Here is a 26782-nt window from a genome sequence, read left to right as displayed (position 1 = left end):
AGCTTTTGGGGAGGACCAGGCCTCTGTGGGGAAGAGGACAGAGCTGTTCAAGCTCTTCCCTGGGATTTGGAAAAGCCTGGAAGGGTTTAGCTCACAAAAAAATCTCATGTTGGGGTATTTGTACTTTGGCATTTGCAGGCAGTGTTTCTGGAAATAGAGGAGAGGGTGGGAATTTTCCAACAGGATGGGGCTGCTGCCCAGAGCCCTGTGCAGGGAAAGCTCCCATCCAGCCCTTCCCTCCCTGCCTCTGCCTCTGGTTTTACCCTTTTCCCATCATTCTGCCTCTCCCAGGCCCTAGGGGAGCTCAGGATTTGTGATCCTCAGGGGGTGACCCCAAAAGCTGCACCTGGCCCTGCTGCACTGAGAGATCCCAGGCCAGGCAGACCAGGAAAACCACCCAGGAATATCCAAAACCCCCTGGGATATCCAAAACGAGCCAGGAGGAATTGGCTGGGAGGGTGAAGGAGGTTTTGACTGAGGAAACAGCCAGCAGCTTTCCCAGCCCTGGCACAGGCATGGCAACAATCCCATTGCCTTTTCCCAGAGGTGTCCCTGTGGATGCAGCCAGTCCCAGGGAGCAGGCAGCAGCCTGGATCCATCCCCTGCACCCTAAAACCTCAAACATCCATCCCCCTGCACCCTAAAACCTCAAATATCCATCCCCCTGCACCCTAAAACCTCAAATATCCATCCCCTGCACCCTAAAACCTCAAACACATCCCAGTTCTGGGGTTGTTCCCTTGTGGATCCATCCCCCTGCACCCTAAAACCTCCAACACATCCCAGCTCTGGGGCTGTTCCCTGGAGGCCCCATGGTCCCTTCCAGCAGGAAAGGGAGATCCTGGAGCTTGGGCAGAAAAATTTAGGAAGGCTTTAGGGGAAATTTCATTCCTTTGAGGCTGAAATTTCATGCACAGTGTGCCCAGATAAGCTGTGGATCCCTGGAAGTGTCCAAGGCCAGGCTGGGCAGGGCTTGGAGCACCCTGGGACACTGGGAGGTGTCCCTGCCCATGGCAAGGGGTGGCACTGGATGGTTTTAAAGGTCCTTTCCAACCCAACCCATTCCAAATTTCCATGATTTCAGCCATCTGGTAGTTTTTATTTGCTGGTATCTGGTAGTTTTATTTCAGTTTTCTTGTTTTAATGTTGCTCCCTGAGCACTGAGATTCCCTGTGCATCCCCCCTGCAGATCTGTGCCGTGTGCCTGGAGGAGTTCAAGCCCAAGGACGAGCTGGGGATCTGTCCCTGCAAACATGCCTTCCACAGGAAGTAAGTGTGGGCAGGAGGGGCAGGAACAGGAAAAAGGGGCAGGAAAAGGAAAAAGGGGCAGGAAAAGCCCCTTTGGATCACCTGGGGCACGGGGAGCAGCTGCAGAACTGAGTGACACTTTGGGGAGCTGGGGTGTGACTTGTAGGATGCCCTTGAGTCAGCACTTGGCCTTGGTGATGCTCATGGATCCCTTCCAAGCCAGTCTGTAATCCCATGAAAAATGTAAAAATATATGTATATTTTATATAGGTGTGGTTTATATAAAGCAAACCCACTAAAATAATAATAATAATAATAATAATAATAATAATAATAATAATAATAATAATAATAATAATAATAAAACTGTACTATATAATATTCCATATGCTAAAACTTCAGCATATCCTACTATATATTACAGATATTTTTATATTCTCTGTATGTTTATATATACATTATATAGATTTGAAACATGATATATATTTATATTTATATATTACAGATTTTACATATTTCTACATTTCTATATACACTATATTATATATACTGGATATACTACATAAAACTATATCTAATATATAATATATATTACATTATAAATATAATATATATTATGTATATATTAAATGTGTGTATATATATACATTTATATATACACTATGCTATATATACTGGGAATATATATATATAAATAAATAAATATATAAATATGTACTAAATTAAATAAATATATAAATATATATTATATTATTATAAATATTTAAATATATATATAAATAATTATAAATATATATTATAAATTTAGTATATATAAAATATATACTAAATTAAATAAATATATAAATATATACTATCTAAAACTATAGTATATATTACATAATATATATATAATAATATATAACATAATATTTAATTATATATAATACATAACATCCATAATAGTATTATTACATCAGAGTTATTTACATAATTTTTATTTTTATTTATCCATGCACATTATATATATGATTGTGTATTATTGGTGTATTATTTACAGATTCTGTGTTTATAATTTCACAGACACCTTTTATGTATATATTTTGTTTATTTTTGGTAGGTGTATGCATTTTTGAATCCCTATCATATAAATATATGACTATAAATATAATCTATAAAATATATAAATATAAATAATACACAAAATATATCTATACAAAGTCCCTGTATATAAACACAGAGAACCTCCCCAAAAAATCCTGATAAAACATAAAGGCACCCAAATGGTGAATTAAAAACTGAGCAGCAGCAAAGCTCCGGGGCAGGGTAAGGGGCTTGGGGGGGAATTTTACAGCTCCACATCAATGTCAGGTGTGTCCCCATCAATGTCAGATGTGTCCCCAGTGATGTCAGGTGCGTCCCCACCTATGTCAGGTGTCCCCACTGATGTTAAGTGTGCTCCCAGTGATGTCAGGTGTCCCCACTGATGTCAGCTGTGTCCCCACCTGCATCAGGTGTGTCCCCAGTGGTGTCACGTGTGTTCCCACTGACATCAGGCATGTCCCCAGTGATGTCAGGCATGTCCTCGCTGCTGCCACGTGTGTCCCCACTGACGCCCGGTGTCGCGGTGTCCGCAGGTGCCTCATCAAGTGGCTGGAGGTGCGGAAGGTGTGTCCCCTGTGTAACATGCCGGTGCTGCAGCTGGCGCAGCTGCACGGGAAGCCGGACCCGGGCCCGCCGCAGGGGCCGCTGCCCGGCTCGCAGAACATCGTGTAGAGCCTCATCCCTCCCGGGCCGGGCCCGGCCGCGCCCGCCCGCGGCGCTCGGACACAACCAAAGCACTTGGGCCGCAGCTGAGCGGCCCCGAATCCCGCCGGGATGAAGCCTGGGCTCGGATCCTCCGCCAGGGCCACGAGGGGACTCGGCGTCCTCGGCGTCCTCGGCACGACATCCTTCTTCCAGCACCTCCCTTCTGCAGCCCCGCGGCCGCCGGGAAGCGAGGGTGGCACCCGGCGAGCTCCGGGAGCGGCGCCCCGGCCCCGAGCTCCGGCTGCTGCTGCTGCCCCCGAACGGGGCGGGCCCCGAGCGTCGCGGCCGGTTCTGCTCCCTCCTCTTCGCCTTCGGTTCCTTTGCGGCTCCCAGCAGGAAAGGGGGGCTCGCCCCTGAGGTTGGGTGTCCCGGTGGCTGTGCGGGGTGTCCCGGGCCTGAGGGTGGCTGTCCCTCCTGCTCGGCTGCCTCAGGGGCCTGGAGCTCCTGGACGGGGGCACCATCCTGGCCTCAGCAGCAGCGGCGATCCCGGCCGATCCTTCGGGATCATCCTGGCGCTTCCAGCCGGGCTCTGTGGGCAGCAGCTCCCCTTGCCAAAACACCCGAACCCCCATCAGCGCCTCCGAGCACGGCTTCGGGTGTCCCCTGTGTCCCCTGCTGTCCTCAGCAGTCGCATTCCCGGCATGGGGCAGGGAGGGGGTGTCAGTATTCCCGGGGCAGGGCTGGGGGGGCTCCTGGTGCCGTCCCCCCTCCCAAAAAAACCCGGGACTGTTTATGGAGCGTGGAGCCTCATAGACGTGTTTGTACACTACAAATTCTGCAGCAGAATATTTTTTAAAACATTCGCTGTTTTGGGGGTTTTTTTTGGTTTTTTTTTTTCCTCTTGTTTGTTTGGTTTTTTTGTAAGCTCTATTTTTGTATATTTAATTGCTATTTGAAAATTCTAATAATGCATCTTTTTTGCTAATCACACTCTTCTTAAGGAAAAACCAGGAAAGAAAAAAAAAAAACAAAACCAGGAGTTTGCATGTGATTTGACTTGAAATGTAAATAAAAGCAGGTTTTGGAAGCGGGGGTGTGTTTGCAGGGGGTCTGTCCCCCTTCCCTTGTTCGCTGTCACTGTGGGCAGGTTTGGGGTTGGGGTCACGCTGTCCCTGTCCCAGAGCAGAGCCCATGGGGACAGCATCCCATGGGGACAGGCTGGCTGCAGAGCACCCCAAAACCCGCAGCCAAGGGGGATTGTGCAGGATCCAGGTGGGCCTCCCTGCTTAGGGAGAGGATATTCCTCCCACCACCCTTTCCACCGCAAATCCCCAATGCCGACCTCCCTTAGGGTAGGGCAGGGTTCAGTCCCAGCTCAGCGCTGTGGGAGCTCCGGGGGTGCAGCTCCAACCCCGTTCCCTGCTCGCTTTCTTCCACTCCTCCTCCTCCTCCTCCTCCTCCTCCTCGAGGCTTGGCCAGGCGGGTGCCAAAGTCCCCCGGGTTGTGCCCATGGGGTGGCTGAGCTGGGGTCACCGCCCGCCTGTCCTGTCCTGCTGTCCCTGTCCTGCTGTCCGTGTCCCCGTCCCCCTGCCTGCGGGGCTGCTGCCCTCTAGTGCCGGATCCACCCGGACACCACCCAAACCTTGGCATGAGCAGGAACCTTAAGTCCCGTCCCCTTTCACCCCCTGCCATAGTCAGGAACCTTCCACCATCCCAGGCTGCTCCAACCTGGCCTTGGACACTTCCAGGGATCCGGGGGCAGCCACAGCTTCTCAGGGAAATCCATTCCAGGGAACAATTCCTTCCCACTATCCCCTCTGTCCTTGCCCTCTGGCAGTGGGAAGCCAATGTTCCCTCAATGTTCTGTTCATTTACCTTCTCCAGAAGGATCCCCAGGACTGTGCTGCCCTTACAGCCATTTTTGGGATGATGAGCTCGCTGGCTGCCTTCCCCCTACTGGGACAGAGTCTGGATCTCCCACAGAGCTGCACAGAACATTTTTGGTGCTTCCACCCCACAGCTCCTGCTCTGGAATGATGCTGCACCCTCCCCACCAATGTGCCATTCGTATCAATGATCAGTAATGAAGTTTTTCATCAAAGCCAAAACTGCTGCAATTTCCCCAGAATAATTAATGCTCTTTACATTTTTTCCCCCCCTTCTTTAAAATGTTTTGAAATACAACTGATTCCCAGAACCTGAAACATGCAGAGAGGGAGAAACAATCAAGGATTCCCAACAATTATTTTCAGTGACCTAAAAACCAAGTGGGGTCAACCCCAATTTCCCCAGCTCATTCCCACCAACATCCATCCCACTGTGCTGGAGCTCCAAGAATGAGACATAAAGCAACAAAGGGTTTGAAGCATATAAAAAATAACTAATATTTTATAACAAAGAAAAAAAAACCAAGCAGTTTACAAAAAAAGGAATAGACAATAAGCCAGGAACTTTGGTGCTGGGATCAGACTGTGCTGGAGCTACTCCAAAATCCAGAGAAAAAGGAGTTACACAGGCTCATGTACAGAGTGGGGAAAAGGAAAACCTGCAGGAAACCCAGGGACTCCAGTGCCTCAGGGCAGGGACTGGGGTGGATCAGGCTCTGGGATTGCTGCTGGAATTCTCAGCCCTGCAGAGATTTCCCAGCTCTCCACAGCAGAACCATGCCAAGGTGGCTTCTTAATAAAAGCCAGGCTTTTTCCTGTGCATCTGAAGGATTCCCACACCCTCCCAGCCCAGCCTATCCCTGACCTGTTTCATCAAGGAGCCACACAGGTCCCAGGCACACAGACATTCCAAAAAGCCAAAGTTTCTGTGCCTTTTCCATGAGTTTTGGCCGTGAGGGTGGGTGAAAGGCCAGCCAGGTCCATTTGTGTTAAATTTCAGGAGGTACAGCAGGAGCTGAGTCTAGAAACCCTTCAGTCAGCACTCTGGAAATGGAGATGTTTTTAATGGAGAGTTTGGGAACCTTTGAGTGATTTCACAAGGAGTGAAGAATAAATGGGAACTTGAATTCAGCTGATCCTGAACAGGATGCCCAGAGCAGCTGGGGCTGCCCCTGGATCCCTGGCAGTGCCCAAGGCCAGGCTGGACAGGGCTTGGAGCAGCCTGGGATGGTGGGAGATGTCCCTGCCCGTGGAATGAGAGGGGCTTGGAGGTCCCTTCCCACCCAAACCATTCCCTGAGCTGTATGATCCTGCTTCCAGCCCTCAGCTGTCCAGGACCACCTTGTGGAACAAAGACCAGGACACAAATGGAACTTGTGTAAAGCTGCAGGAAAAACAAACATTTTCCTCCCCAGGCAGCACAGATCACCTTCCACAGGAGCCCTGTGTTCTTTTCCCTGATTTTCCTGGGATCAGATCCCTGGCTGTGTCCAGGATCCCAGCTCAGGTCAGCTGAGTTTAGAGACAAACACAGATCTCCCCAGCAAAGCAATCACCCTCTGAATCTGCAGTGCCACACAAGGAACCCACCTTGGAATGCTCAGATCTCAGGATACAGCAATGGGCTGGGCAGGATTCATAAGGCAGGGAAGGGCTTGGGGCTGTTCAGCACTTCCAGCCAGGCTCACAAGGGAATCAGAGAAAAATTGGAATTGGAAAAAATTCAAATTGGAAAAAATTTCAAAAAATTGGAAATTGGTTTCTCTGGGAAGAAAAGAGGGCTGGAAGGGAGTGTTGGGGTCAGGGTGATGGTCATTCTGATATGCTGGGATAAACCCATGACCTGATCTGAAGGCTCTGAGCAGTTTTCCCTGTGCTCCACAGAGCTGCTTGCTGGGAAGCCAGAGCACTTCCAAAGCTGTGTCTCCAGGAGCTCCCATCCCCAGGGAAGGTGCAGATACCTTGTTGCTTTTAGAGAGCATTTATTGAGCGTGCAGGATCCATTCCAAGCCCCCATCCCCAGGGTGCAACTTCCACAGGGGCTCCACTCTGCAGTATCCTGCTCACAGGCTGTGTGGCAGCATGCACAGGGAAAAGAGGGAGTACAGCATGCATGGAAAGGGGAGAATTCCCCCAAAATGACAGGAGTGCAGCCATGGAAAATGTAACATGGAATATTACAGAGATCCAAGTGTGACTGAAGGAAGTGTCTCTTTGGTAACAGAGAGAAAACCCCAGACAAACAAACAAATATCCCTATTCCACCCTCAAATCTAGGTCTCAAGGCTGGAGGCAGGCTGACACCCCTGACCCCATCCCAGAGGGTGCTGAGGAGGTGCAGGAGGGCTGGAGGCTGCAATGGGACTCACCCTGAGGCACAGAGCCGTGCTGTGCTGTACCTTCCATCCCTGGGACAGACACAAGGACATGTGGAACAGGGACAGACAAACTGGTGACAGCACAGCTGTGTCCCAGTGTGGATCCAGTGGGGCCATATGGAGTTGGTTACACACACACCAGGGCTGTGCTGATGCTCTTCCCCTTTCCCAGAGCATTTCCCAGCACCTGGAGAACCTCTGATTGTGATTGTGAGCACAGAACTGACCTGGGCACTTGGCACTCCGAGGGATCCCAGCAGAAGGAGCAGAGCACCCCTGCTCTGCTTTGTCACCGTCATTAAACATGGAGTAAAACTAAAAGAACTCCCCTAAAAAGGGCAATTCCATGTGACTGAAATGCCCCCCAGACCTTCCCATACACCCCCAGGTCCAGCCAGTGTATTCCAATCACATCCTCTGGAACAAACCTGTGCTGTAATCCCAGATGGATTCCAACTCTTCCAGACACCCATCCCCAGGCTGCCCCCACAGTGGAACAGTCTCAGTGGGGGCTGTGACATGAACCAGGGGCTCAGTGACCCCCAGACCAGGGGCTCAGTGGCCCAGGGAGTGCCCTGAATCCACAGGTCCAACACAGATCCTGCACAGTCAGGCTGAGTCCAGCAGTCCCAGGAGAGCTCCCACTGCACCAAAGTAACCCTGAGGAGCAGAGGGGGACATGCAGTGAAAATCCATGGAATGTGTTCCCTGACACAGGAACAGCAATGCCCACAGAACCAGGGAATGGCTGGGGTTGGAAAGGACCCTAAGATACCCAGTGCCATCCCCTGCCATGGACAGGGACACCTCCCACTGTCCCAGGTTGCTCCAAGCCCCAATGTCCAACCTGGCCTTGGGCACTTCCAGGGATCCAGGGGCAGCCAGAGCTGCTCTGAGAAATCCATTCCAGGGCCTGCCCACCCTCACAGGGAACAATTCCTTCCCACTATCCCATCCATCCCTGCCCTCTGGCAGTGGGAAGCCATTCCCCTTGTCCTGTCACTCCAGGCCCTTGTCTATGTCCCTCTCCAGCTCTACTGGAGCTCCTTTGGGCACTGGAAGGTCCCCCTGGAGCCCTCCCTTCTCCAGGCTATTCACACACAGTTTAATTTTAACAACCTATAAATGAGAGGAGAAAGATAAAACTACAGGGAGGAAGAAAGGAAAAGGAAGAAAAGAAAATAAGGAAAAGGAGGAAGAAAAGGAAAAGGAAAAGGAAGAAGAAAAGGAAAAGGGAAAGGGAAAGGAAAAGGGAAAGGGAAAGGAAAAGGAAAAGGGAAAGGGAAAGGGAAAGGGAAAGGGAAAGGAAAAGGGAAAGGGAAAGGGAAAGGGAAAGGGAAAGGGAAAGGGAAAGGGAAAGGGAAAGGGAAAGGGAAAGGGAAAGGGAAAGGGAAAGGGAAAGGAAAAGGGAAAGGAAAAGGGAAAGGGAAGCTGTGGCTGTAGCAGCAAAGCCCTGAGCTCCTCCTGCACTGTGTGCACCCAACAGCTCCATGTGGCTCTTTCCAGAGGGCTCCAAGGATTTGTATTTTGCCATGAGACAAATTTTAAAAAGGAATTTTACCTCATGTTCCAAGAAAAGTGCTTTTAACTGTCCCTTTGACCAGTAGTCCAGGGCATAGGCCAGGAGCCTCATGGAGATGGTGTTGATCCGAAGGAAGTTGCCCACGAACACCACACGGTTGATGTTCTGCAAGTGTTAAAAAGGGGGGAAAAAAGGAATATTAAGGCTAAATTCTATTTTCTGCTTGCAATGATAAAGACCCCACATGGGGAAGGGTCTGGAGCCCCAGGAGCTGGGCAGGGGCTCAGCCTGGAGCAAAGGAGGCTCAGGGGGGCCCTTGTGGCTCTGCACAGCTCCTGACAGGAGGGGACAGCCGGGGGGGTCGGGCTGTGCTCCAGGGAACAGGGACAGGAGCAGAGGGAACGGCCTCAGGATGGGCCAGGGGAGCTTTAGATTGGATATTTGGATAAATTTCTTCTTTGAAAGGGTTGTCCAGCCCTGGCACAGCTGCCCAGGGTGAGTTCCCATCCCTGGAGGGATTTAGAAGCCATGTGGATGTGACACTTTGGGACATAGTCAGTGGTGGCTGTGGCAGTGCTGGGGGAATGGTTGGACTGGATGATCTTAAAGGACTTCACCAACCTGAATGGCTCTGAATTGCTCTAGGAATTAAGTTCCTGCTGAAAGTGTCTGGCAGAATGTGCAGAACACCACACACAATTCCATCAGAAAGAAGGACCAGGCCATTTTTAACTATCCTCTTCCTCAGACTCTCCCAGAAATTCCCAGGCCAAACTACAGCCTTTCTAACTCAGGAATTTGGACAGAATGGCTGATTTTCCTACAAAATCCTTAGAGTGCCTGGGAACACTGATCATCAAGTGCCACCTGCCTCCCCTCCTCCCAGCTCTGGCCTCTGATCCATCATGAAATAGCTGAGTGACTACTGTTAAACTGGGGGGGAAAAACTGATTAGGAACCCATAACCAACACAATTTTTAAAGAAATAAAAAGACCAACCAAGTAGTGATAATTCTGAATTTAAACCAGACCTTCAGCCTTAAATTTCCATCCTAAAACACTACTGATCCAAGCTCTGAAGCTTTCTTGTCCTCCAACACGAAAACTATTCAGTTCCTCCTCTTTCTGAGGAACCAGATCAAGTCTTTTACCTGCTCCTGCACTCCTTCTGTGGATTTTCCTGCCCTCCCCACACTGATTAACACTTCCCCTGAACTATTCAGGATCCTCTTTTCATTCAGCTGAGCTCCAGAACAAGGAATTAGCAGACACACTATGAGCAAGGCTGTTCAGGACATGTCTTGCCTCATTTTGGCTGCAGAGCTAGAGGAGTCAGGAGGATGCTGGATTCCATCAGCCCATCCCATGGAAGCAGGCTCAGGATGGAGTGCAGAGCAGGTCTCTGCTCTTTCATAGCCCTGTACAATGCTGCTTGACATGAATGCAACAAGGCAGCACTGTAAAGAAGCTGAAAGCACAAAGATGCAGCAAAGGCCGTGGCAGTGGTGGGGCTTGGCCAAAAAATCCAGAGCAACTCATAAAAACAGCACAGGAGAAGATATCCAGCCTCTACACCTCCTATCCCTCCTTTCCTCCTCTCCCACTGCTTCCCAGAGCTGTTCCCAGAGAGAGGCACATTCCTCAAGCAGGCAGCAGCACACAGGTGATGTTTCAGGCAGGGAGCAAGGGAAGAGATTCCCAAAATACCTCGTTAAGGGCACACATCCGTGCTATGGAGCCGATGTTGTTGGTGATGGTGATTAAAGTGGCCCTGGCCAGGTCCTCCTTGCTGACAGATTCCCTCTTCTCCTTGCTCATCATGTTTCCAAAGCTGTGAAGACAGTTTTTGGGTTAAAGATCCCATCAGAATTCCAGGAGAAAATCAGAACTGCTAATTTAACCAAAGGGATTCATCTTGAAGGACTGATTTCCAACTTCAGAAACCACTGCTATCCATAACTTAGATATCTTAGGAATGGTTGCTCTCCTAAGGCACCTAAACCCAGTTTTTCATCCTTGCAGGATCTCCAGGGGAAACAAAACCAACCTGAGAGGCAGGCAGGGCATTACCTGGATGCCACAGCCCAGCCTGGCAGCCCGAAGCGCTCGTAGTCTCCTCCGTAGATGTCCCTGACCAGTTTGTCCACCTTGGTGCTGTCCCCGTGGGATGCCATCTCCAGGGCCTCCTCAAAGGTGGAGCAGCCTGTCAGAAGGCAGCAGAGGCCAAAGAAGGTTCCCCCTCCAAGGCTGCAAGCAAAGCAAAATGAAAATGAAAGCTCAGATTGTTCAGCTCTGCATCCCAGTTAGCTCAGATCAACCCATTCCTGAGCTCTGTTTTAGGGAAAACCATCTTGGAAAGGCAGCATTTCCCTCAGTCTGTTCCTCTCACATGACCTAGAGGCTGTAAGGAATCCCTCACAGCCTTCTGCACCTTGATTTTTTATGTTACACTGTCCACTTTTTTCCCAGCATCCAGAGATGGTCATCTTAAAATAAATGTTAGTTCTGAGGGACAACTGGAGTGTCAGGGCAGATACCCAAAAGTTGGGGGAAAAACTCTGTCTTGTTCACTTTACAGCACAGAGATGCTATTAATAATGTCTAGCAAGAGTAAGAACTGTACTGAGGGAATTTAAAATTACTATTATTATTATTACTACTATTGCCTTTCAGGGAATCCAGAAAAGCTTAAAGCCACAGAATTCTATGGCTTTGCCAGGACACAAAAGCCACATCTTTAAGATGGACAGCAACTGGGGAATTATTGCTATTCCATTATCCCTTCCACCAAAATTGGGCAACTTCTGGAAGTCAGGATGGAAATATCAACTTCTTGGATCAAAGCTAAGAGTTAACAATCCCAAACTATCTGATTTCATAAAATAAATAAAGCTAGACCTAGAGGCTGTAAGGAATCCCTCACAGCCTTCTGTTTTTTATGTTACACTGTCCACTTTTTTCCCAGCATCCAGAGATGGTCATCTTAAAATAAATGTTAGTTCTGAGGGATAACTGGAGTGTCAGGGCAGATATTCAAAAGTTGGGGGAAAAACTCTGTCTTGTTCACTTTACAGCACAGAGATGCTGCTAATAATGTCTAGCAAGAGTAAGAACTGTACTGAGGGAATTTAAAATTATTATTATTATTATTATTATTATTATTATTATTATTATTACTACTATTGCCTTTCAGGGAATCCAGGAAAGCTTAAAGCCACAGAACTCTCTGGCTTTGCCAGGACGCAAAAACTCTATGGCTTTGCCAGGACACATCTTTAAGATGGACAGCAACTGGGGAATTATTGCTATTCCATTATCCCTTCCACCAAAACTGGGCAACTTCTGGAAGTCAGGATGGAAATCTCAAAATCTTGGATCAAAGCTAAGAGTTGTTAACAATCTCAAATCATGTGATCTCATAAAAGAAATAAATAAAGTCCTTAAATTCCTTCAGCAGAGCAACTGTAAAAGCAGCTTTGATGGAGACTGGCTGCAATAAAGACACCAAACCATGAAATCCACATCCTCTTTTCCAGGAGGGATCTTTTCTGGCAGGGAGTAACTGCAGTAAGAGCAGGAGCTTGGTCATTGCTCTCACCACCTTTATTGCAGCTTGGCCCTGAAAATGCCATTTACAAAGCAGAACTGTGCTCCAGACCCTAAACATCCAAGTCCCTTTAAGCCCCCAGCACTCACCTGGTGCCTGTTACCCGTTTATAGTTGTCTTTGGAATAGACAGCCAAAATGCTGACCCCTGAGCCAATGTTCACCAGGAGGAGAGGATAGGGATTCTCCAGGTTGAATGGAAGCTTCTGGCACCTCTCAGCATCCGTGGGGTTCTCAAAATAGTAACACTCAGAGTGTCCATTGAAGCCCACAGAGTCAATGTACAGCACTCCTTTAACGAGGCAGTCCAGCTCATCCAGCTTGCACAGCTCAAGGTCACCCATCTGGTGGGAAGGAAAGAAGAGGAATATTGAACATCAGCCAGGGATTTGAAGTATTTATGCTCAGGGCTGGAAAAATGCATTCACTGCCAGCTCAGTCCAGCTATGTCCATGCTCCCTGTGGAGGCTGAGGGAGAATGGATCACAGGAGAGCTCAGGGACTCTTAAATACAGTGAGGAACAGGGGAAAACAATCTGGATCCACAGATGGACACTGAGAGAATTCCAGCAACTCCCACAGCCCTGATTTAGGCTCTGATTGAGGCACTGGTGTGAAAAGCCAGGAAAAATAAGGGGGGACTTCCATTGTTTGACCAAAATATCCCACAAAACCCATCCACAGGAGCATCAAAAAAAAGCGAGGAAAGGATAAAATTGTTTTCCCCTCATGCCTTGACCACACAAAATTGGATATTAGGAAAAACTTAACAGAAATAATTGTTGTGTCCAGGATAGTGGTAGAATCCCCATCCCTGGAGGGATTTAAAAGCCATGTGGATGTGGCACTTGGGGACATGGGTCAGTGGTGGCCTTGGCAGCACTGGATTGGATGATCTTAGAGTGCTTTTCACCCTGAATGATTCTCTAAAAGCCTCTTTATTTGCATTTTTCCAAGCCCTGACTAAACAAATATTTATCACATATTTTTCACCATGAACAAGGTGAAGCCACATGATGATGTCCAACCCCAACTATGAACTTCCAGACAGTTACATTTACCACCAAATATGCCTGAACCTCAACCAGCTCATTCACAAAGGTGTTAGAAATGAAACCAGGCGAGCAAAGGAAGAAAATAAAGGAGAAAGACAGCAAAAAAACAAAAAGACTGAGGTTAGCACAAGAAGAGATTAAAAACAGAGAGGAAGATGTGTAAGAAAGATCATTAGCAAACAATCTGAGAGTTGCATTCAGGGCAGGAAGTGTTTTAATTTGGAGATGCCAGCTTGGAGTTAGGGACAGCATCAAAACAGAGATTCAGAGAAATTTCAGAGCGTGCAGAGCAAAGTTTCTAGTTTGAAGCTTTCAAAGCAACCTCACTACCAGATCCTTAACGGTATAGAAGCCAAAAATGCCTACTGTGCGAAAGTCCTGCTCAAATTTGTACGCTCCACCTCCCGTGGCACATAAGGTGGTGTGGAGGCTCGAGAAGTGCTTTTCGCTTCCCATTTGGATAAAAGCAGGCATGTCATGGGTAGGAAAGCGTATAAAGTGCAGATTGCCTTTACGTCCACACAGCGTGAGCTCCCTGAGCTCCAGGTGCACATCCCGAATGCCTGTGGAGCCATAGGCTACGTTGGAGGTCAGGTATTTGCGGATGCTTTTGAGGTTTTCCACTTCTTCCTCTTCCTCTTCGGCCGTGATGTCCTTGGGTTCAAAATAAACCAGTTTGACCAAGGTGCCTCCGATGTCCAAGCCAAACCAGGGGAAGACTGGGGAGAGAAGACAAAGAGGAAATTGGTGGGGAAGATGAAACAGGAAAGCTGTGGTGGGGGTCACAGGGGTCCCAGGACGAGGGAAGACACGAGAATCTTGACTCCATGTGTCAGAAAACTGACTTATTACTTTGTGATATATATTACTATTTTGATTATATGATTATATAAATATATATTATACTATTATATATATTATATAACATATAATATATAATATATCATAAATAAAATTCATATATAATATATATTCATATATATAATGTAATATAATATATCATATATCATATATATTATATAATATATAGTATATACAATATACTATATATTATATATAATATACAATATATAATATGTATTATATAATATATATAATATATAATCTATAAAATAATATAATATATTCATATATAATATAGATTCATATATAATATATATTTATATAATATGTATTATATATTATATGATTCTATATTATTTATTAAAAGAAAATTATATATTAAAACTATACTAAAAGAACAGAAGAAAGGATTTCATCAGAAGATGAAACAGGAAAGCTATGGTGGGGTTCACAGGGATCCCAGGATGAGGGAAGACACGAGAATCTTGACTCCATGTGTCAGAAAACTGACTTATTATTTTATGATACATATTATTATTTTGATTATATGATTATATAAATATATATTATATGATTATATATATTATATAACATATAATATATAATATATACTATATATAATATATAAAAATAATACATATAATATATAATATATATAATTATATAATATATATTCATATATAATATATATTTATACAATATGTATTATATATTATATTATTATATATTATTTATTAAAAGAAAATCATATATTAAACCTATACTAAACAAACAGAAGAAAGGATTTCATTAGAAGATGAAACAGGAAAGCTGTGGTGGTGTTCACAGGGATCCCAGGACGAGGGAAGACACGAGAATCTTGACTCCATGATTCAGAAGACTGACTTATTATTTTATAAAATATATTATTATTTTGATTATATATATTATATGAGATATGATATATTATATATATTCATACATATTATATTTTATATAATATGTATTATATATGATATATATTATATTATATTATAAGATTATATATTATTTATTAAAAGAAAAATATATATTAAAACTATACTAAAAGAATAGAAGAAGGGATTTCATCAGAAGATGAAACAGGAGAGCTGTGGTGGTGTTCACAGGAATCCCAGGATGAGGGAAGAGATGAGAATCTTGACTCCATGTTTCAGAAGACTGACTTATTATTTTATGATATATATTATTATTTTGATTATATGATTATATATATATTATATATTATATACTATATATATTCATACATAATATATATTTGTATAATATGTATTATATATTATATATTATAAGAAAATTATATATTAAACCTATACTAAAAGAACAGAAGAGAGGATTTCATCAGAAGATGAAACAGGAAATCTGTGGTGGTGTTCACAGGGATCCCAGGATGAGGGAAGACATGAGAATCTTGACTCCATGTTTCAGAAGGCTGATTTATTATTTTATGATATATGTTATATTAAAAGACAACAAAAATTATATCCTAAAACTATACTAAAAGAATAGAAGAAAGGATTTCATCAGAAGGCTTGAAAGGAAAAAGAAGAAGAATGGAATGATAGTAAAATCTTGTGACTGACCAGAGAGTCTGAGACAGCTGGACTGTGATTGGCCATTAATTAGAAACAACCACATGAGACCAATCCCAGATGCACCTGTTGCATTCCACAGCAGCAGATAATCATTGTTTGCATTTTTTTCTGAGGCCTCTCAGCTTCTCAGGAGAAAAATCCTGGCAAAGGGATTTTTCGGAAAATATCATGGCTACAGAAACCCTTCTAAATATGATTGTCTGGCAAAAGATTTTGAGAATACAGAAACTATAAGGGAGATTGAAATGAAAGCAAGCTTTGAGATCCCTCAGTTACTGAACAACTGGAAAACAATGGTGTGGCCAGCTGAAGGTGATCCCCTTGTGATGGAACAACACCCTGTGCTTGCAGACAGGTCACAGGGTCAGAGCAGACCCTACAGCTTGGCAGAAGGGGCCCAAAGAGGAGTTTTTAGGGTTTAAAATGTAACACAGTATGGTAATGTAATGATTCTTATAGGCTGTATGTTAATGCTATAGGATTTGTATATTGTACTAAATTGGTTAGTGAGAATTAGAATATTCAGCACAGGAGAAGATTTATTGTATTGTAACAGGAACCTCACTCTCTCACTCTCTTATCCTCTCATCCTCTCTCTCTCTCACCCTCTTTTCCACTGTCTCTCTCCTCTCAGGCCTGCTCTGAGCTGTGCCTGGCAGCTCCCAGCAGGGCCCTGCTCCCAGGCCCTTTGCAATAAACCCCAAGTTCCTGACCTGCCTGCAGAGATCTCTCGTCCCCGTCTGTCCTGACTGTCCTAGCCCCTGACACTCCTACAGTAAATGAGAGAGGATGTGGCACAGCCATAGCATCAGCACCTTGCCAGTGCCCCTACCCATGGGAGCAGGTTGGAACTTCATGGTCTTTAAGGTCCCTTCCCACCCAAACTGTCACAGTCACTTTTTCTGGAAAAATCCCTTTGCCCAGGGTTTTTCTCCTGGGAAGCTGAGAAGCCTCAGAGAAAAGGAAAACAATTCTTATCTCATTTGCTTCTCCTGTGTTGTGCTCATGTGGAATGTGTTTGGAGATTGTTCACCCACAGGTGATTGTTCCATTGGATTCTGCTGGGAGTTGTTTTCACTCTTTGGCCAATCAGGGCCAAGCTGTGTCAGGACTCTGGAGAGAGTCAGGAGTTTTCATTATTATCTTTTTAACCTTCTGTAAGTATCCTTTCTGTATTCTTTAGTATAGTTTAGTTTAGTATTCTTTAAGTATCATAAAATAATAAATTAGCCTTCTGAGAACATGGAGTCAGATTCATCATTCCTTCCTTTGTCTGGGAACCCCACAAATACAATACCAAACCATCCTGTGATTCTATGAAAACAGATTTCACTGAATTAATCAATTCTGTTCTCTAAGAACCCAGTGGTCTCTCCATTCTCAGGAATGCTGTCTTTGACAAGAGACTCCTCCAACAACAGCTCCTGTTCAGAGATCCCCTATGTTGGAATATTTGCTGTACAACACTCAAACACTGCCATCCCTCCCCACAGGTCTGACAGCTTCCACAGCCCTGCCAGCTCCTGCTGCAGGTTTAATCCCCAGCTATTCCTTTTCCCAAGTTCTGAACCAGAGCCAGAGCCATGGATAACACCAGTGCTTTTACATCAAAGGGATCTACAAACGTTCCCTAATTACAACACAGAGCTGAGGTAGACAAGTAATCTAAGATGCCTCAGGGAGACAAAAACAAATGTCTAATTGGATTATTTTATTAGTCAAATTCCCCCATGGTACAAAATATGCATCAGTGTCAGGCCCAGCAACATTTACAGCTGTGTTAGATAATGAACTTCTTGGAAAAGATCAAGAGAAACCCCTGATCTGATGGAATCTGCAATTAGAGCTGGGAACTGGAACAGATTAATATCACTATTAATGAGCTCAAGGAGAGGCTGGAGCGAACGAGATGCACAGGATCCAGAGCAAAGGGAAAAATGCAGCCACATGTAAGGGCTTATGGGAACAGGATTCAATCCTTATGGCAGCTTCCAGAAGGAGAAAAGGAACTTTTAGGAAATAAACCTGAATAATGGAATCATAAACATTGGAGAAAAGACCTCCACAATCCCAACCATTAACCCAGCACTGCCAAGGCCCCCACTGACCATGTCCCCAAGTGCCACATCCACAGGGCTGTTAAATCCCTCCAGGGATGGGGACTCCATCACTGCCCTGGACAGCTGTGCCAATGCTTGGCCACTCTTTTGGGGTGGAAACTTCCCCAATATCCAATCTGACCCTCCCCTGGCCCAGCCTGAGGCCGTTCCCTCTGCTCCTGTCCCTGTTCCCTGGAGCACAGCCCGACCCCCCCAGCTGTGCCCTCCTGTCAGGAGCTGTGCAGAGCCACAAGGGCCCCCTGAGCCTCCTTTGCTCCAGGCTGAGCCCCTGCCCAGCTCCCTCAGCCTCTCCTGGAGCTCCAGATCCTTCCCCAGCTTTGTTCCCTTCCCTGGACATGTTCCAGAGTAAATGTTACCAAAGTTCCTTGGGTTTTAGTAAAATTCCTTATCTGCAAACAGATAAGGGTGGAACACAGAGAAGCTCTCATTCCTCTCCCTTTGGAGCAAGAAGCCCTGGTGCCAGGCTCCTCAGGGAACAATCTCTGCACAGGCAGCAGCCTGACAACTTGGAGGACACATTCTCTCCCAGGCAGATTTATCTGGGGGCTGTACAGGCCCTTCCAAAGCTTTCCAGCTCCCAGGAGCTGCTGGCACCAGCAGTTCCCCACAGTATTTTTAATCCACCAAGTTATTTTTATGTATTTCCACAGCGGCCACCCCAACCATCACCAAAGGAAATCTTGAAAGAAGATGCAAGTTTTATTTTTGGAGACACATCCAAACCCCAATCACTCTCCATTTCAGAGGCATTTACTTCAAACAAGAAGAGACACAAAAATAACTTTTTCATGAATGAAAGGGAAAGGAATGTGAATGGCAGCCCAACAGAGGGAGGGAGCAGGAGCAATCCAAGGACTTTTACACAGGCAGACACTGATAAGACAAGGGGGAAAGGTTTGAAACTGAAAGGAGACCTTTACATATTAGGAAGAAATTCTCTCCTGTGAGGGTGGGGAGGCCCTGGCACAGGGTGCCCAGAGAAGCTGCCCCTGGATCCCTGGAAGTGTCCAAGGTCAGGCTGGAGGGGCTGGGAGCACCCTGGGACAGTGGGAGGTGTTCCTGTGTCAGACAGGGGAATGGAAGCAAAAGGTCTTTAAGGCCCCATCCCACCCAAAGCATCCCATGATTTTGTGGTTTCTGGAATGCATTTGTTCCTGTCAGAAAATGCCATTTCATTTCTGCATTCTGAAGTCCACTGTTTGGTTTTTTTTAAGCATCCCCACTATCATTTACACAACAATCTTCCCCTACACTCCCTCTGCCAGGCTACATAGGGGTAAAAATGGGGAGAGAGCAGAGGCTGGGGACTCAGAGAGGGCCTCAGATGTGCAGCAGGAAAGACAAACATCCAAAAGCACCGTGCTCTGAAGCCACATGGCTGAAAATGCCACAGGGGCTGCTCCATCACAGGCCAACAGGCTCCCACTTCCCAGCACTCAGCTGGCAGCACATGCACAGCTTCAGTAAAATAACATATTTGTTTGAAAGTTGCTAGTGAAGCTCACAAACTCCTACACTCAGTGACACAAACCTTCCAGATTTCAGGGCAAACACCAACTGGGTCCATCAGTTCAGGCAGCTTTCCTGGTCACAAAAAACAGAGCAGCTCCTTGGAAATTTCATCCCAAAGCCAGTACCATCAAGATCTTCAGGTTTTTATTCTAGATAAATTTAGTTTTTATTTGGGCAGAACATGAGGCATGGAGTTAAACCACAGCAGTTATCCACTATCTGGCTCACCAGGAGCAGGAAAACAGGAATGATGCCAGCAGAGCTGGGAGTAACTGCAGCCAGGCTGGGCTCAGGGGTCACTATCTGCACTCAGAACTGGCCCTAAAAAGCAAATCCAGCCCCATGAGGTGAGACACAACTCCTGAGCAGAGCTGGCCCACTCCTCCCTGTGGCACCAGCTGGAAAAGCTCCACACTGAGCAGCTGGTGCTCTCCATCTGCCAGCAGCTCAGCTGTACCTTCCCCAAGCCACCAGGGATAAATTCAAAAAGACACACTATTAAGGTAATTATCTTACCCCAAATGATTGTTAATTATGGAGCCCTCATTATACACATCCCAGCCACAGGTTAAGAATCCAAGGAAGAAGCATGTGAGCTCAAAATTAAGTACTTTTTTCCCAGGCTGTGAAGGATTCCCTATGCAGTAACACCTGCTGGAGAACTCGATCCATTACAGGGCCAAAACTTCCCTATAAACCCTTTTTTTGTAGGAAAGGGGAATGGCACACAAACAAGAGGAGGAAACTATTCCAAGGACATGAAGAACTGGGGATTTTTTCCTGAGACTCACAGGAACATGCAGGGCAGCAACAGCTCTCCCATGTCTGAGAACTAGAAAAATCCAAGGGAGGGAGGAGGAAGCTCTCCTGGATCAACGCCATCACCATCTGCCACCAAGATTTCTCCTAAAACACTGATTTTTTTTTTTTTTTTCCCAGCAGATGAAAGCCATCCAGAGATTTCTCCCTTTTAAGCCTCTGAAGCAGTTTTTCCAAGAGAGCTGGTGCAGATCTCCAGGAGCAGCAGGAGAATTGCTGGCATCCAGGAGCCCTCTGGGCATCCCCGAGGCTGAATCTGCTCTCTCAGAAGGTTCTGCTGGAATAACCAGACAGCAGCAGAGATGCAAACTCTGCCTCTCATCACCTCCTCCCTGCTGCTGCTTGGAGCTCTGGGGGAGGGAAGAGCCTTGCAGGTCTCCTTTAACAATGGGAAGGATGGAAAATCCCAAGGCTGCAATGGGAAGCACTGCATGGACCTGTGGGGTCACCTCCTGGGAAGGGTTTGGGTGTTCCTTAGGTGTTTGGGCATTTCCAAGAAAGGCAGAAAATCTTCTGTTCTCAGCTCCAAACCTCCTGCCATCTGCCTCCTTAGAGAAATGGTTGTTTTTCAGAGGATGAGAGCCATGAAGCCCATTCTCAGTGAGCTGGGCAGGCAGAGAAGCTGTGGCTGCCTCATTCCTGAAGTGTCCAAGGCCAGGCTGGAATAATTTGTACTAAAGGAAGGTGTCCCTGCCTTGGCAGGGAGTGGAAGGAGATGGTCTTGAAGGTCCCTCCCAACCCAAACCATTGGCCTGACAAAGTTTTGCTTTCCTTGAGCAATTTTAAAAGCAGCTCTCTCCATATATTTTCATATAAACAGTTCTTTGTCTTAAAAACAAACCTTCTCCTCAGGGGCAGATCTATGGATATGCAGCAACAAACAAAGCACTGGTCTGCCAACAAAGTTAAGGGCTCCCAGCTCTGGCTAAATAATGCCAGAAAAGCTCCAGGATACTCTGTGTGCCCACAGCAAGAGCTGCCACCCTCCCTTCAAATCCCTTTTGCAGTCAGACTACTGTAAGATCTTCAGGGCAATAAAAAGAAATTGCCTTTATCTGATATGTAAATTACTTCATAAAATTGGTCACTGTGTAAATAAAAAAGCCCTCAACAGACTTATTCTGGAGGCTGCAGAACTGTCAAGATGAAAGAGGTGATATAATTAAAGATCTCCATGGTGGATTTTCATCACAAAACAAGCAGCTCGAGCTGCATTTCAGTGATCCTTAACTTCTGAGCCAATTAAATCAGGAGCTAAAAAGATTAGTCTGATGATTTAGTTCAGTGTGTGACAGCACCTCTAGGCTTAGTCTGAAATATTCAATATTATATTTTAATAGTGTTACACCATGCTTGAAATTTTACAGCTGAGAAAAAAATACAATTCATTAACATTTAATATAAAGTGACACTAAGTCTACATCTCCTCCCATCCCTAAAAACAGGCTCTGATAGGAATTTGTATTTCATACACCATTCCAAAACAGAAAAGCATATTTAAACATCAAAGCTTAAATTTTGTACTACCAAAGAGCTGACAAAACAACATTTTATTTTTACCTTTTCTTGGATACTTTTTAAATTGAAAATTTAAAGTCATATGTCCATTATCTCTTTGCATGATCCTGACAGAAGATACTAAAACTTCCAAAAAAGGGATCAGTTGAAGAGAAATAATATTTTCTCAAGGAACAAACAAACAAGCTACATTTTGCCCACCAGGGAAATAGCCTAAATTCAGCTCTGTTGAATACCCCAAGATTTCAGGATGAGCAGGGAGAGGGTGGAGGAAGGGGGAAAGCTGATGAACTGGAACAGTGATCTCTTTCTCTTATAAAAAAGATTCATTAAAAAAACATTCCCCTGCTCATTATGACCATCATCAGGTTTCTGCTGGCACTTCACCCTGCCCACAGCCACAGCTCCCTCAAGAACCATGATGGGAATATCCTCATTATTTATCTGGAGTGTTCCCAGTGCAATTTTTAAGTATGGATTTCAATAGTGGCACTGATATTTCAGTACCAGAAGGGAATTTTCCTGTGTTGTTCCTGAAACTGATAAAGTTTTGTGCATGGCATGTCTGCCTGCACTAATAACCCTGTCAGACTTCCCAAGGTAACACTCCAAAGCTTCAGCAAACCTTCCCTTTGTGTTTTCAGGGACATTTCTCAGTCCCTCCTGAGAGCAGCAGTGCCCCTGACTTCTGCCAGGCACACAGAAAATCCCAGTGGCTGCAGGAAAGCCCCTCAAGTGCACCAGGAAACATTCCACAGAATCATTCAGGCTGGAAGAGACCTCCCAGATCAATTCCAACTGTTAACACAGCACTGTCACCCTCACCCCTAATCCATGGCCCCAAGCACCACTTCCACATGGCTTTCAAACAGGGAATTTCCATTTCCAGGGAATTTAAAAGCCCACAGTGCATGAAGGCACAGAGCTAGCACAGTGGGTGCAGAGTTTATTTCAGATCTATCCCAAATCCCATCCTCTTCCCTGCTCTCTGCAGTGAGACAGCCCTGACTGTACATTACAGGCTCAGAGGGCTGAGGAGGAAGGAGGATCTGCCAAAATCCTTTCATTCCTGGGGAAGTGGGGCTCATCTGCCAGCACAGCCAGGCAAGACAAGCCTCAAGGTCACCCAGCTCCTCTGCCGCATGCCAGCAGCACACAAGTGGCAGCTAAAGTAGGACATTTTTCATCCCATACCCATTAAGTGCTTTCCTTTCATTTTGGCTTGAGTCTTCCTTAAGGTGGGATGGAGCATTTAAACTCCAAAACAGGAATGATTGTCACATCAGGCATTGTCCCTGAGATGAGGGGGACAATGAGAGACTCACCTGCTCCAGCCCAATTCTCTTCCACTTACCACAAGACTAATTTAGGAAAATTAGACTAGATTGTAATCCCAAATCCCACCATGCTCATCTTCCAGACTTGACCCAAACCCTTTTTTTGAGAGCTGCCAGAACACCTGTTTTCCTTAAAGCATCCCATGCCACTCTCAGCATCCAACTTTAATCCACATTTTCCAGAGAAGGCACAGAAACTGCCCTGAGCAAGGCAGAGAATTATCACCTAACACAGAGCCCAGTCCTCCCTCATTTTCATACCAGAGATCTCCTTCATGTCCCTGCAGCCTTTGAACAAGTCTCTAATTAACAGCCTCACGGTCCTCTATTCCTATTTTTCACATTAAATACCTTTCTCACCAGCAATCAAAAAAAAAACAAGAGCAGGAGGACTCTTAAAACTTAAAAAAAAAAAATGGTAACAACAATGTCTCAGCACTGCCAGTCACAGCTGAGATGCAGCAGAATCCTGATCCCTGTTTCCAGCCCAGATTCCTTGCTCACACCTCTTTAACAGCTGTGCAGGTACCAAGGGATTACAGCGAGGCTGGTTCATTCTCAGGGTATGGCAATTTCCTTCCAGGAGGAAGGACTCCAGCAGAAGTCAGGGAATAATCTCTTGGTTATTCCTCAAATATGGCTGAAGTCAGGGACAGCCACGGCACCTGCACAGCAGCTCCTGCTGCTCCCAAAATGAAGGCTGCCATCCATTTTGCTGTTTCCAGAAGGACATTTACAAACGTGGTTCTAGGCATTTTTTTGCCCCTTAGAAAGCCTGGTTTGATCTGTGTCCAGCTCCTGCCAAACCTGTCAGGTTCTTCCTTCCCAAAATTTAAACTATTCCATTTGTTCTCCATTGCTTTGCTTTCACAGTTACCAGTCCAGCCCCACAACCTCAAACCTTGGTGTCTCCATCTGTCCTGCTGTGTCCTTTTCCTCACCCTCTGTCACCAGCTGCCTTCCCTTCCTTCCCATCCAAGGTCCCCAGTTTGGCAACCTCAGCATCTTCCACAGTCCCATCCCATGTCCTGCCCCACCAGGCAGGTGTCACCTCACCCTAAACCTCCCAGAGCTCTTGGAGTTCAGCTTGTCCCACCCTTCAGCCCAACCTGAGCCCATGTCCCTGTCCCACTGTGTCCCACCGTGCTGTCCCCAAACTAGCCTTGCAGTGCCCATGCCATCACCCAGCAGTGCTGTTCTCAAGCTAATGATGCTGGACAATTATCACTCCACCGTGTCCCTCCGTGCTGTCCCCAGACTGGCCATGCTGGACGAGTCACTCTGTGTCCCCATGGTGTTCCAGCCTGGCCATGCTGTGCTCATACCATCACCCCACTGTGCTGTCCCACTGTACAAAGCCTCACCCCACCGTGTCCCTCCGTGCTGTCCCCAGACTGGCCGTGCTGGACAAGTCACCCTGTGTCCCCATGGTGTTCCAGCCTGGCCACGCTGTGCCCATGCCATCACCCCCCTGTGGTGTCCCCAGCCTGCCCACGCTGTACAAATCCTCACCCCACCGCGTCCCCGCCGTGCTGTCCCCACGCTGCCCGTGCCGTGCCCGTGTCACAGCCGCCCTCGCTGTCCCGATGTCCCCAACCCTCCCCGCTGTTCCCCGGGGTCGCCCCCGGCCCCACCTCCCCAGACCACGCCCCTGCAGCCCCACCCACCGAGGCCCCGCCCACCTGGCTCATTACCATACGTCCCAGCCCCGCCCATGCTCTGAGCCCCCCCCGCCTCTCTCCCCCCGCCTCGCTGCCGTTCCCGCTCCCCCGCACTCACGCGGGCGGTTCTTGCGGACCGAGTCCCGCCGCTGCCGGCTCACGGACCCGCCGCGTTCGCGGGGTTGCGGACCCGCCGCGCTGTCCGCGCCCGCCGCGCCGCCGCTGCTCCGCCGCCGCAGCTGGGAGGGCCCGGCGTCCGCACCGCCACCGCCGCCGCCGCCCCGCCGCCGCGACTTCTTCTCGTCCTCCGCGCCATCGCCACAGCTGCGTGGCGGCTCCATGGGCAGCGCGGCCCGGCCCCATGGGCCGCCCGGCCCCGCTCCGGCCCCGCTCAGCCGCCACCGCCGCAGCCACCGCCCCCGGCGCGCCTGCGCCGCACGGCCCCGCGGGGCGGGACACCCCGTGAGGCGGCCGCCAATCCGCGCCCCCCGCGGCGCAGAGCGACAGGAGGATGCGCCAATGGGAGGCCGGGATTGCGCGGCAGAGGGGAGCTGGGCCCGCCCCCTGCTGTCGGCCGCGTAGAGTGACAAGCGCGGCTGCCCAATCGGAAGCGTGCGCCCAGGTGAGGCGGGCCGATATGCGGCAGCTCTGGCCTATGGGCTTTCTCTGGGGCTAGATTGACAGGGCAACCACCCAATGACCGAGAGAGCTGTGCGGGTGGGGCGGGAGAAGGCGCGGTGATTGACAGCCGGTAACTATGGCAACGCGGGGGGCCGAAGGGAAGAACCGCAGTAGGTTCGGCTGGGCTGGGCCGCGCGGAGGGGCTTATTTGAATATGATTTGCATATGCAGATGACGATGCATACAGACGTGGGGTGGTCTGAAACCCACCATGGCGGACCTGAAAATCCACCTCGTTCCACCCCCTGCCATCTGCAGGGACACCTTCCACTATCCCAGGTTGTTCCAAGCCCCGTCCAACCAACCTGGCCTTGGACACTTCCAGGGATCCACGGGGCAGCCACAGCATCTCTGGGAAATCCATTCCAGGGCCTCACCACCCTCACAAGGAAGAATTCCCTGCTAAGATCTTAAAATCCTCAGCTCTCCTTTACATCCCAACATAATTCTAATATGGACACATCCCTGTTCTTTAAATCCTGATCCTGCATTTATCAACAAGCGCAGCAGGAAAACCCCTGGTGGTGGAAAAATTGAGGCAACCATGAAGAGGGGTGTAAGCAACAACCAACAGGATGGAAATTCAAAAGGAAAACACAGATTCCCAGCCTACAGGATGCCATAATGATGAAGATTCCCATGTGGAATGTTAATTGTCTGTCACACCAGGCGTGGAACTGCAGCCCCACGGTGACCCAGGGTGCTCCTCACCTGCCCCGAGGTAATCCCAGCTCACCACAATCCTCAGGCATTAATTCGATACCTGAAGGATCAGCGACCAACATTCCACAAAGGTGTGATAATTTTTCCATGAAAACTTGCTGAATTCTGGTTGCCAGAGTGAAAAATGGAACAAAGGGATTGGCCAAATTCAGTTGGTGTATTTTAATATCCTGTTGGGTAAGTAGAGGAAGTGAATAAAAATGGGGTTGGCAGTGACAGGAGATAAAGGATGAGCTCTCTGAACACAAATAATCTCATTCAGAGCAGCGTTGCTTTCATTTGGGTAAAAAAGGAACTGGCTGAGCTGTCTCTTGAGTATTTTCAACCCCTCTGACTGTTTGACACACCTGGGCTGTAAGAGCTGGAGAGCAGAAAGTGAGGGAAGCTTGTGGGTCTCTCAGATTTGGGACACAGCTCTTGGGAGCATGGAGAGGGCACAGGAAAGGGCTGTTCCTTCCCAAAAGATTCCTGTTTGTCCCCAAACAGCACACAGTGGTGAGCCCTGGTTTAAGGATGTTGGTGCCTCTGTTCT

General features: G+C 47.3%; 2 protein-coding genes across 7 annotated transcripts in view; one reads left to right on the top strand and one right to left on the bottom strand.

The window, feature by feature from the left end:
• RNF24 (ring finger protein 24) overlaps positions 1-4009 on the top strand; it is a 30084-nt gene extending 26075 nt beyond the window's left edge. For all 5 annotated transcript variants that reach the window (XM_071447466.1, XM_071447470.1, XM_071447467.1 and 2 more), the window contains 2 exons: positions 1190-1269; positions 2865-4009. In XM_071447466.1, coding sequence (XP_071303567.1) covers positions 1190-1269; positions 2865-3003 — 219 coding nt within the window. In that variant the 3' untranslated portion in view covers positions 3004-4009. The remainder of the gene's footprint in view (positions 1-1189; positions 1270-2864) is intronic.
• Positions 4010-5335: 1326 nt separating this feature from the next.
• Positions 5336-25466, bottom strand: PANK2 (pantothenate kinase 2). Of its 2 annotated transcripts, XM_071447463.1 has the most exons (7): positions 24965-25466; positions 13790-14142; positions 12459-12712; positions 10833-11009; positions 10470-10593; positions 8802-8927; positions 5336-7900 (listed from the first exon to the last, which is right to left on the bottom strand). In XM_071447463.1, the coding sequence occupies exons 1-7, from the start codon at positions 25185-25187 to the stop codon at positions 7850-7852; spliced, it is 1308 nt and encodes a 435-aa protein (XP_071303564.1). In that variant the 5' UTR covers positions 25188-25466; the 3' UTR covers positions 5336-7849. The 2 variants fall into 2 exon arrangements, with proteins under 2 accessions (XP_071303564.1, XP_071303566.1); XM_071447465.1 differs by lacking the exon at positions 24965-25466 and having other exon boundaries at positions 13933-14073.
• Positions 25467-26782: the final 1316 nt, after the last annotated feature.

This window comes from Agelaius tricolor, unplaced genomic scaffold (genome assembly GCF_023055355.1).
Source record: "Agelaius tricolor isolate 1412-34295 unplaced genomic scaffold, bAgeTri1.0.p SCAF_24, whole genome shotgun sequence".
NCBI classification, from domain to species: Eukaryota; Metazoa; Chordata; class Aves; order Passeriformes; family Icteridae; genus Agelaius; species Agelaius tricolor.
The sequence above is the reverse complement of the archived record's forward strand: the minus strand, read 5'-3'. Positions and strand labels throughout refer to the sequence as shown.